A 12,640-nucleotide genomic window follows, 5' to 3' on the forward strand; every position below is an offset into this window, starting at 1 on the left:
GCTGCTACTCACACCCGTTCGCTCGCTGTGTTCACAGTTGGGTCATTTTGTGCTGTTGCCAGACTTGGAATATCTGCGCAAGGTAGCCACTGCTAGGAATTATTCCACAGGAAATAGGAAAATTGCAAGATATCGTCTTGCAGAGTAATGGTCTCCATTCTTAGGTAGAATGATAAATGACTTAGCAGACGTTCCAGCAGGTATGTATTAGACACCTGTTCTGATTCACCTTGATAAAGAATTTAATGAGTTATTTTTCTTGACCGTGTGTGTTAGTTGTTTTTTCGTATTTAATTACTGTCTTCATAGTTCACTGACTCAGTTCACTGTTTAGTTTTCCTCTTTTAATTGCCAATAATTATGGGTGCTATAGTAATTACACTGCTGCATGCGGTCTTTGAACACTTCCCTCACTGGCATGGGGTTTATTACTTAAGTGGCTTTTAAAAGTTTGTGATACTCTGATCTAAAGTAAAGCCAAATATGATTTTAGTAGGTACAGATGCTGGTGTTCTCTGTTCCTGATCCACATCTGTATAAAAGGCTGCTTGATTCCACTTGGCCGTTAGCACCTTTGGAAGAAAATTGAGGCAGGTGGACCATGTAATCAGGCACTTGGCATTTATTTGGGTCAATTCATCATGGTGCTTGAGAGCAGGTCGAGAGGTTAGCCATTTCCCTACTGCTAATTTGAGGTCTAAGTTGTTTTAAATGTATATCTAGTACATTACCTAAGATGCTTACAGAGGCTCCCCAAAACTTTTATCTTCCAGGTACAGTATAGGATTTAGTTAGTGTAGTATTTTGACTCCATTCAGCGGCCTTTCGGACCTTTTTCATTCAGAGGTTTCATTCTAAATTCCAGTGTTATTTCTTTAACAAATTAATGCAGCCATTCCAGTAAAATAGCGTTTAACAGGGCATTGTGGCTTCTACCTATTACCTAGAGGTTTGCTTCTTAGACTTGACTTTTTCCTTAAAGTGGCAACCAGGGTCTACGGCCATCCCACCCTGAACACACCCGATCTCGTCTAAAGTGGCAACCAGGTTAATAGAGAACTGAACATTTGCAAACCTAAGACTTTTCCATAATGGTATTTCATAGAACTCTTCTGGATCTTCTCCTTCTTTTACCCTTCAAGACAATAACATTTCAAAACTCCTTTTTTCAGAAAGTGGAGCTAATTGATCATTTGTTCTAATTTCAGGGTTTCTCCTCTTCAAAAATCTGAAGTTGTTGAGATGGTTAAGAAACAAGTCAAAGTCATAACGCTTGCAATTGGCGATGGAGCCAACGACGTCAGCATGATACAGACGGCGCACGTCGGCGTTGGTATAAGTGGCAATGAAGGTCTTCAGGCTGCCAATTCTTCTGATTACTCCATAGCTCAGGTAAAGCAGCATTTCTGCAGAACACAGCACGAGTCTCAGCTGGCGGTATGAAGGGAAAAATACTCATTCTTTTCCATACTAATTCTTTTCTACTTCTATTTTAGTTCAAGTACTTGAAGAATTTATTGATGGTGCATGGTGCCTGGAACTATAACAGAGTCTCCAAGTGCATTTTGTACTGCTTCTACAAGAATATAGTCCTCTATATTATTGAGGTAATAGCAGGTTAAGTTTAAAATCCTTGTCAGGTGCACGTATACGTAAAGAAAAATTCTCATTGTTTTAGAGAATCCTTCATTTGCCCACTTTTTATAACTTCCAAACATGGTGAAGTCTGTCGGCCACAGAGAATAATGATTGTTTAAATTTGTGGCTAAAAATGTTATATCGTTTTGGTAAGATCTGCTGAATTAGAACTAATGAAGTGATGTTTTCAGTTTTTGAGAGACTACAAACTGGGGTGCCTGGGTGGCTCAGCCGGTTAAGTGTCTACCTTTGGCTCATGTCATGATCCCAGGGTCCTGGGATAGAGCCCCACGTCCAGCTCCCTGCTCAGCGGGGAGCCTGCTTCTCCCTCTGCCCTTCCCCCAGCTTGTGCTCTTAAAATCTTTTAAGATTTTATTTATCTGAGAGAGAGAGAGCACGAGAGAATGAGCAGGGGGAAGAGGGAGACGCAGGCTCCCCGCAGAGCAGGGATGTCTCCCCCCAAGGTGGGACTCAATCCCAGAACCCCAGGATCATGACCTGAGCCAAAGGCAGACGCCTAATACACTATTTAGGGATGCACACACATGGAAAACTATTTGAAAAGAAAGTAACGGAATGACAGACATAAAATTGAAGACAACAATTCTAAAGGGTAGAATCAGGAAGGATACATAAATAGTTTTGCTAGTATTGGTCCTCTTGTAGTTCTTATTGTATTTCAAACTTACTTATATACAAGTATCCCTTGCTATCCAGACTTATTTTGGCTTCTGAGTTGGTTGGTAGGTAGCAAGAGTTCAGATAATGAGAATTTGTCTAAAAATTATCAGAACATTCAGTTCCTGCGTCTGGATAGCAACGAACTTCTGTATTCCTTTTCTGGTACCATATATAACATATTATTAAAAGTAAAACTTAACCCAGGTCAGGAATGTCACCTCTAAAAGGAGGCATTCTGTTTTATAAACGTTTTGCACCACCTGCTGGGTGCCAGGCACCAGGCTTAGTTCAGCAACGACAAAGTAAATCAAGCCTCGTTTCTGTTCTCCAGGAGCTTGCCAATAGAATACAACGTAAGCCATATGTGTAATTTAAAATTTTCTGGGAACCACATTAACAACAAGTAAAAATTAAAGCCCAGGTTAATTTTAAAATGACATTTTCTTTATCTTAGTATATTCAAAATTATCATTTTGACATGTAATCACTATTAAAAAATTATTAATGCAATATTTCACATTCTTCATACTAAGTGTTAAAATCTGGTGTATATGTTATACTAACAGCACATCTCCATTTGGACTAGTCACATTTCAAGTGTTCAAGAGCCATATGTGGCCCATATTTACCATACTGGAGAGCACAGCACTTGTGGATAAATTGAACTAAATGATTAACCAGGACATGATAGAGAAGTTATTTACCTTTTTTTTTTTTTTAATATATAGCCATTTTATCATCAGAAGCTGTATTCGTAATACTTAAACTCTAGTAGGTGTCATCAGTTTCTTGCTCCCCTTGCTCCTCCACACAGCACGGTGATAAGGGCCCCATAGCTTGTTAAGAAAACCCTCCGTCTTCCACTCCCGTCTGAGGACTTGCCCACACCCTCATAAATCTGTCCAGGGCTCCCTCACACATGTCCGTGTAAGCCAGTTTGCCCTCTAATCTGCTGTTTCTATACGTCTGTCAGAAGAGACGCAACCTAACCACTTGCCGTATGGAAATAATATCTCATACTTTACACCAGAAAAAAGTAACACTATAACAAAGAAAAAAGTCAGTGGATTTCACATTTACCCTACTGATCGTTAGTTGGGAGCCGCTGTTTTGTTCAGCCGTTCTTAATGCCTCTGTCAGAATGCTTATCTCCTTATTAAAATGTTGACTGAGCATAGTTCTTATGAGACAAGCTAGGAAAATGAAACTTAGTTTCGAAGTATGTAGGCAGTTTTCATTTATTGGTCACGAAAATTCTATAATTAGGTTACAACCCATTAGGTAAAATAATCAAGTCCTTGGAAACATAAACAGGATAATCTATGAGCTTATTGTTCATTACTGATGAATTTTATCTGGAATAGTCTTTGTTTTGAAGCAAAATGCCCTTTTAAAATAGCTTAAAATGTCAAAAACAGATATATTCTTTGTTGTATGTGTAAATTTGTGATTCTTTTCTAAAATGATAATTTTTTATTCCCAATCCCCTCTATAGTTCTAATTTTTCTTATTTGTATTTTCTTCTCGTCCTAAACATTGATATTCAAAAAAATATCGGTTTATACAGTTATTTACAAGTAGTTTTGAAGATACGGGAGTTTAAAGCCACTGGCAGCAATAAATCAGCTTACAAAAATTTAATTTTATAAAATGAAATGAGTACGTAACTTGTTGCTTTTAAAAAATCTAGATTATTTGACAATCAACAATAAAGTGGGCAAAACTTATGTACTAGTGGGGGAAATAAAATATATTAAACTCACATGAAAGACTAAAACTGCACGCTCTGTTTCAGATCCAGAGTTATGCGATTTGTGGTAGATTAGCCCTAAATTTCACTTGGCTTTGAATTTAAAGCCTCTTCATGAGATATTTAGCACTGATCAAATTCTTTACACGTTGAAAAGGAAGTAAGTCCTAAACTCTATGGGAAATCTCATTTTTAAGGTATTTTTCTTTTAGCACTTTATAGAAATATATTTTGAATATAATTCAACTGTCTTGGAAAGGAATTGACCTTTTAAATCAATTCCCAGATACCCAGCGTTTGCCAGCTAAAACAAGTTCTGCAGATGTTAATGGCTCACGTCACTCCTGTGAGTGAATAGACAGAGAACACATCGCTGGGTGTCTCTAGTGAGGACAACTGCCAGTCTCGAATCTCTCCTTTCAGTTTTTGTGCCGATCAGGCGTGGGAGCAGAGGACTCATTGACTGTTTGTAAGCTGCTGTTTAATATGCAGAAATGCTCCATGAGGAAAATGTCTGGGAAGCTTTAACTACCACGCCTCTGCTGGGACGTGGAACTCAGAAAATAATACTGGGAGAGGCAGGTCTGAAGTTTCTTTGCTAATAAAGGAATGGCCTGGAACGCTATGGGTTTCATAGATTACTGGCAACAAGTGCCTTTCCCATTGCTATAGCGCTAGGAACGTCACTATCTTGCTCCTCCATTGCCATAAATTACAGCCAAACAAAGAAAGACAGACATGGCAGGTGCAGGATAAAATATTTACTGTGGGGGCCGCCAGCAGTAGCCCAAGGTGGTCATTGAAATCACTGGCTCTTTCTAAAGGGATGTTTTTTCCCCTCTGAAACATCTGACTCCCTCCTAGCAAAATAGGACCTTTTCTTTCAAATGATTGGTCGCATCCAGGTTTTCTGATAAGATCCCAAAACAGTGTAGTGTTTCTAAGTTCCAGAAGCTTTGATTGAAGTCAATGAGGTGATACTTTCCAAGCACATTGTGCTGGGATATAGATTTCATGTGAATTTAAATAATCTCCATACCTCCCCAGAAAGACTGGTATTTTCTTTCTGAATCCATGGTTCTGGCGGAGTCAAAGAAGGGCTTTTATGTGTTTACAGTCATTTAGGTGTTGTTTTATTTAGTACGGGGTATGTTTCTAATATATCTTTTAACTACAAATCAGACTAGCTTGAAATCAGCCTTTCCGTAGACTTCTTCACTATCAAAGACCTTTTCTTTCTCCTCTAAAAAATGTGAACTTGAATGCCGAAATATTTGTATAAAGGTGTAGGATTCTGTTCAGATTCTAGTCATGTCTCCTTTTTTAAAGAAAGAAATTAGAATGAGAATTTTTTAAAGCAGGAAGATAATTTGTAAAAACATGTTCACATACCTTTCAATAGAAGTAAAAAGGTAAAAATGTATTGATAGCTTTCCACTTAAAAATTTCTGCATTTCTTTCATAAAGCAGTTAAATTAGGGATTTTTAAATAAACTTTGAATGCAGACATATTTATTTGCAAACTATTTTGAATGTTAAGCTTTCTGTAAATATTACTTGATTTGAGGGAGGTTCTTACATTTCATGCTCATATTGGCATCCGAATCTGCACCAAATGTTACATACAAAGCTAAGAGACCATTCACATTTACAAATATTTGCTCATACGCAAATTTAACATAATTTTCTCATTGTATATAGCATTGATGATTGCAGATACATTTATGACTATAACCTTTTGAACCAAGTCATATCCATTAGATAATTTGGTATGCATCTTTTTTTCAGACCAACAATGATTGAACCACATCTTCATAGATTAGTGAGGCCATAATTTGAAACTTTTTGTTTAAAAATTCCACATATTTCCATCATACTCTAACATATCTCAAAGAGGTTCTTAGTGTGTATTGCTGCAATAAATCACTGTCCCCAGTGGGGGGGACATTACCATCACCCAGAGTATCACAAATACGTGTTTACATAATCCACATCTGAAAAAGGCCAAATGTGAAAACACAATAGAGAGCATTAAAGCCCATCTTGTCACCTTGTGTCTACTTATGCTTAAAAAAAAAAAAAAAAAAAGTAAAGTCAGCTGCACCACCCTAAGGAATAAACTTAATTTCATATAAACATGCGGAGTTCTTTTAAAGCATGCACTAATGAATGATCAGGCTCCTAGTCTAGGGCAAATGTTCAATTTTTTTCTGTAAATAGATGTAGCAAAGCAAGCAAGAATTTCAGATTTGACTCGGATTCCTATGCTTCTGTTATTGTTGTTGGTAATGTGTGTTACAACCCTAACACAACTTGGACTTATTTTTCATGTGCTATTGCTCCTTTGTTTTCTTTTCCATCTCATGAAGCAGACATTCGTTTTTATATATGCTCAATCATTCCTTTCCACTATAAAAAGGAAAAGGATCAATGTGGGTAGAGAAGCTGTTCATAGGGAGGCCAGCCTGGGTACATATTGATAAATGGTGAATTTGTAGCAATTCATGCTTCCATAATGAGGTTAAATGAAACGTGAAGTGTAGCAAAGTCCCTGCAACTCTAATTCAAAAATTCACTTGACTGGCACATCAAGACTTCTTTCCTCCAACAGGTTTTGTTGTTGTTGTTATGCTTTGGTTTTGTGTATGTGTTTATATAATCTCGTTGCTGGGCTAGACTTTTTACTCTTCCAGATCAACTTGATTTTTAATTACATTTTAGGTCTGCTTTCCTAAAAGTAATCTATGGATTATTGACTTACTAATATTCGCTTTAATTTTCTGTTTGTCTTAAACATCTTAGAGAAAGGGTTTTTTTTTTTTTGCCTTTCATTGTGTATCCAAAGTTAAGGCTGCTGTTTTATTTAAGAGAATTGTAAAATATAGAAGAACATTATGCTTTATTACTTGAAGATTTATGCTTAAAGCACAAATTCAAGTGACCAAGTATTTTTAATACATAAATTCAAATTTATATATGGCTACAATTATCTTTCTGATGGCTACAATTATCAAGAAATATTTTAAAAGTTTATAAACTTTAACCCATTAATTCTGCTTCTAAGCATTTATCCTTCAAAAGAGGAGGGGGTACAAGAAAATTTTTGGAGGTGACAGGATGTGTATCTTACCTTCATTATGATGACAGTTTCACCAGTGAACACATATGTCCAAACTTACCAAATTGTATACATTAACTGTGTGCAGTCTTTTGCATATCAATTATACCTTAATAAAGCTTTTATTTACAAAAAAAAATCCATCCTTAGAAAATAGAGATGTATAGGATTTCTGTACAAGAATATCTGGTTCAGGGGCGCCTGGGTGGCACAGCGGTTAAGCGTCTGCCTTCGGCTCAGGGCGTGATCCTGGCATTATGGGATCGAGCCCCACATCAGGCTCCTCCGCTATCAGCCTTCTTCTTCCTCTCCCACTCCCCCTGCTTGTGTTCCCTCTCTCGCTGGCTGTCTCTATCTCTGTCGAATAAATAAATAAAATCTTTAAAAAAAAAAAAAAAGAATATCTAGTTCAGAATTATGTATAATGGAAAAAACTGGAAGCAAACTAAATATCCCAAAATAGTTACAGTCACACTGTAGAGGATGTACTAATTTCGTTTTAAAGGATATGTAACAACTTAAGAAAATATCTATTGTATAATGTTAAGAGGAAAAGGAGCAGGACATGACACTATACACAGTAGGTTTCCAGTAAGGTAAATTTGTGAATGTATATAAAAGACCTAGATGAATGCAGCCAACACAGAAGAAAACTGTGATTATATAATTAGAGGAAATCATTTCATTTTCTAAACAAACGTGTTATTTTATATAATCAAAACAACAATTTGTCTCCTTTATTACCAAGAGATATTTATCTCTTTAATTACTAAGAGATAAATATTTTAAAAAAGAATTAAAGCTCTGAATATTTAATGACATAAAATATATTACCTAAATTGCCTTTTAAAAAATAAGGTTGTATATAATTTTTTAAATGTATGATTGCCTATTAATATGATTCTTTTTTGACTCAACAACTGAAACCAATTCTGACTTAAGTAACAAATACCTTCTGAAGCATCCCTTCAGATTAGAAAGCCAAAGAGAGAAATGCCATTTTCAAGAAAGTTGTGAAAATCCTATGTTAATACTGCTATTATGCAGCGGTTGAGTTTCTGGATGCTAAGCAATGCATTTACGTTTTTTGTGTTCTAATTTTGGGCGTTTGGCATTTTCTTCCTAGATCTGGTTTGCCTTTGTTAATGGCTTTTCTGGACAGATCCTCTTTGAGAGATGGTGTATAGGTCTTTATAATGTGGTAAGTTTCAGACATTTGATTATTCCTGTTTTATTGAATACTTTAAGATAAAGGTTCGCCCTGAATTAAGCTGCTTGGAGTAGTGACCAGTGTGTGTCCTTTAGATGTTTACAGCAATGCCTCCCTTAACTCTCGGAATATTTGAGAGATCATGCAGAAAAGAGAATATGTTGAAGTATCCTGAATTATACAAAACGTCTCAGAATGCCCTGGACTTCAACACCAAGGTAGGACGCGCTGGCCCGGCACGTTTGGGGTAGGCAGTGGGACTCACTTCTGTTTTAATTCCCTGGGACATGTGGTCTTCCAAAGCCACGGAAGCAAACTCCAGAGTTCTGACTGTGACAGGTCGTATTTGCCGAAGGTTCTGATATGGACTCAGAAGGATTTTTATTTGTTTGTTTTCTTATAAAATTAACGCATAACCACAGTTCACTAGGGTTTGCCAGGCAGCAGTAAATTGGGTCTGAAAGACAGACATGAGCGTCCTTTTGGCCCTCAGACTTTCTGTCTTTTGCGGTGTTGTGGGGAAAGTCTCACTCCTCGCAGGGGTCGGTCATCCAGGACCAACAGGGTCTGTCTTTCCATGTGTAAAGTGGTGGGGGAGTGGGGAGGATATATCATTCTTTATTAATTTTCTGTTTTGCGAAATCACTTTGACCTCATTAGAATATTAGATTGCATTGTAGTCTCTGGTCAGTAACTCATTTAGTCATGATACTCAGTATTTCCAAGCCATAAAAATTTAAATACAAGATAAAATATCTAACATTTTATCTAAAAATCACGTTCTGAGTTTATATCCTACATAACACCCTGTGGACTATTTGTCATCCCTTGGGGTCCATGGTATTTATTTGTCCCAACAACGAAAACATTTCATTTTCTGCATAGTTAATTTTCCTCCAAATTTAGATTCCAAAGTCTTTTCACTGGCATTTGTTAGTAATTGAAGGTTCTGTTCGGAAAGAAAAAAATGTTTAATTTTGTAACAGTCAAGGCAGATGCCATCTTTGAAGCTATAATAAAAGCAACAAATAAAATACACCTTCACAGAACTTTTCCCATCTAATATAATGCATGTTTATTAGTGTGTTACTAATAATCAGATGTAATTAGTGCTTCAAATTTAGGACAGTTAATGTAGGATATTTCTTTTTTTTTTTTTATTTTTAAATGATTTTTATTATATTGTGTTAGTCACCATACAGTACATCCCCGGTTTCCGATATAAAGTTCGATGATTCATTAGTTGCATATAACACCCAGTGCACCATGCAATACGTGCCCTCCTTACTATTCTTGATGTTTCTTCATTTGCAAAGCTCTCAGATGATGTTTATTCTCAGTTTACCAAGAGAATAAAGCAAACAGGTGCTTCAGCTCCTTGAAGCTGTAAATGACAGTGCCAAGTTAATAGCCAGGATGTTACTTGTCTTTTGAGACGAGGTCTTCCTGAACTCACCGTGCGTGCGTGTCCAGGTGTGCACACACAACTTGTTGGCATTATTTTAAATAACTGAACTTGGTTAATTTTAAAAAAAAAAAAAAAAAGCTGAGAAGTGTCTTAGACCATTGGTTCTGAGAAGTATTTTTAATGGTCTCTTAAAACGATTAGTAGTTACAAAATACAATATCTGTGCTTTTATTTTTTAATGTTTCGTTTTGGGATTTTTTTGAAATTTATTTATAATGTCCAGTTTGTATTAAATTGCACCACCTTGCTGTAATGTCTTTTGTTATCTGTGGTGGGTATTTTCAAGTGATGGTAAGACACAATCAGGGCAGATACAATGGACTATGAACTCTTGTTTTCCTGAAAAGGTGATTTGAGAGCTGAGAAAGTTCCGGGCCTGCTGGCATACTAACAGTAATTCTCACGGACCTGGACAGTTGTATCAACCGCAGCCACAATATCCGGTCTACCATAGCTCAGGCTCCACGATGCTTTCTCAAGAATTAACTTCCCAGCCACAAACTTGGCCATGGTACTCTTGCTTATAAACATGAATTGATCCTCACAGGATTATCCTAAGCCATTCCTGGAAAGTCACATCTTTTCATACCCTTTGCACATAGCAACTTGGACAGTCTTGGGGCCAAGGAAAAGGCAGTCTGTAGTTTTAATGTGGAAGCATCGTTCCTTGTGTCCTTTGTTGTTCTTTTGTTGTTTACAAAGTATTTCATTATCTGCAGAGCCCATGCATTTTGAAAAGTCATCAGATCAACCCAAATGGATTATGCAACTTCTCTATCCTTTGAATATTTATACATAAGTTGCCAACCATTTTTTTTATAGCGTATGTGGATTTTCTAATGATTTCGGTGAAAAACCTGGGATTAAATCCCTTCTAAGTGTTTTAAAATTCAGGGACAAATGGCAACAAAATGCATAGTTGTATACACAGCAGTTGCTGTGGGTCCCCAGTGTAGAAGCATTGTTGCTCTGAATGATGATGATTACGTTTGTTATGGTAAAAAGGGTCAGAGGTTCTGAGGTCGTGACAGGGGTTAAAGGATTAGCATGTGACAATAAGTATCGGTCAGGAAAATGGAAAAGTAGAACTAATTTTTCTTGCACCCACCTGTGCTTTCTGTCAAATAAAAACTTGTGGTAATGACATAGTGAGGAGAAGAGACAAAGGTTAATGAGTAACACAAGTTCAAATGTGTAACGTATTGGAGCGTAAATTGGATCATACAATCCAGTGTGGCTGGGTGAACTAACAAAGGAGATTGAGATCACGGTGGAAAATTTTGGGAGGCAGGCAACTTAATTTCTGTTGTTTGAACAGCTTAAAACTATTAATACATGCCAATTTTATTTAGCAAAAGTTTTGCTTGCAAGAAGCACTTTTAAATGACAAAACTGCAACTCTTCAAAGGGCCATAAGAATTCTAAACAGGTTTTCTATAACTTAATCTTTCACATCCCTTCTACAAAGAAAGTACCAGTAATACACGCTCCCTTGCTCTTAAAATACAATAGATATAGAAAAGTAATAACTATTCAATGATGTTATAAATTGTAGGAAGTTTGATGTTGACAGGTTACAAATTGTGGAAGCCTTTTATAAATTCAGTAATAGTGACAGCGCTTTAAGGAATTATAGGACTTAAATGGTATACCTGTTATTTTTGGTATGTAGTGTGTGTGTGGAGAGAAGTGCGGTGAGGGAGAGAGAATGCATTATATTCTTACCGTCGAAAAGTATATACTTTTACTGCACATGGGAAAGAGAAAGTAGGGATTTCACCAAATCACAGTCTTTTCAAAAGTCTATTCTTCCTCGAGAATTATGAAAATAGTCCCACCTAAAGAATTGCAGGATCTACATTTCTTTTAAATATTATTTTTTTTTCAGGGAGAAATTTAAACTTTTAATACTTTTTAAAAAGCAGAAAAAATTTCAGTGAAGCTGAAAAAACATTTTGAGAAACATAAAAATAAATAAATGACCCATGAAGGTCTAAGAGGCAGAAAGTGTCTGTCAGTTCTATTAATTCACAGTGGTGGCCCGACAGAAACACGTTTTGTGAATCTAGCTCACAGATAAAAAGAAAGGTCAGAGTTCACGGAGCTAGTTTATCGCAAATGGTTCTCATGGATTTTTGTTTTCCCTCAGGTTTTCTGGGTTCATTGTTTAAATGGCCTCTTCCACTCAGTTATTCTGTTTTGGTTTCCACTAAAAGCCCTTCAGTATGGTAAGTAGAAAGGATATGAATGCTAAGAGATGACTTTTTACGTTTTTAGAAAAATAACTCATTGTCAATATAGGTTAAAAATTATAGCAGTTTCATTTTATGCTGTTTTCCTTAACCTAAAATACATGCATCCAAAAGCTGTACACACTTTTTAAAGATTTTTATTATTCCTTCGGGAGCAAAGTGATTTAATATATGCAAAGCCTTTCTTCTCTACTTCTCATGTTTTCCAAACTTGCAGAGAGTTAAATTTTAGGGCTCTTTTTTTTTTCCCCTCTGTTGATGTATAGTTTGAAGACAATAGTGCTAATATTTTATGTAGTCCATTTATTATACCTACGAGGCTTGCACCAAGCTCTTTATACTGAACCCAATCAGAAATGCTAGTGTTTTCAAGTATATGTGAGCTGATGTTTTGAATGAGATTTTTTAATATGTTCTTATATTCATCTTGGAGTGGAAGCTTTTCCTCTGCTTGTTTTGAGGGAGTGATTTTATTCTGTCAGTTTTGAGAGAAGGGAGCATGGTGAATTTCCTATGCCCGTAA

The 12,640-nt window shown here is 36.4% G+C and overlaps 1 protein-coding gene across 5 annotated transcripts in view; it reads left to right on the plus strand.

Annotated features, from left to right (window-relative positions):
* Positions 1-12,640, plus strand: part of ATP8A1 (ATPase phospholipid transporting 8A1) — a 224,253-nt gene that overhangs the window by 169,826 nt on the left and 41,787 nt on the right. For all 5 annotated transcript variants that reach the window (XM_045816092.2, XM_045816093.2, XM_045816091.2 and 2 more), the window contains 5 exons: positions 1,209-1,392; positions 1,497-1,607; positions 8,314-8,388; positions 8,493-8,615; positions 12,015-12,093. In XM_045816092.2, the coding sequence (XP_045672048.1) occupies positions 1,209-1,392; positions 1,497-1,607; positions 8,314-8,388; positions 8,493-8,615; positions 12,015-12,093 (572 nt within the window). The remainder of the gene's footprint in view (positions 1-1,208; positions 1,393-1,496; positions 1,608-8,313; positions 8,389-8,492; positions 8,616-12,014; positions 12,094-12,640) is intronic.

This window comes from Ursus americanus, chromosome 8 (assembly GCF_024610735.1).
Source record: "Ursus americanus isolate L20-20 chromosome 8, mUrsAme1.1.p, whole genome shotgun sequence".
In the NCBI taxonomy this organism is placed as follows: domain Eukaryota; kingdom Metazoa; phylum Chordata; class Mammalia; order Carnivora; family Ursidae; genus Ursus; species Ursus americanus.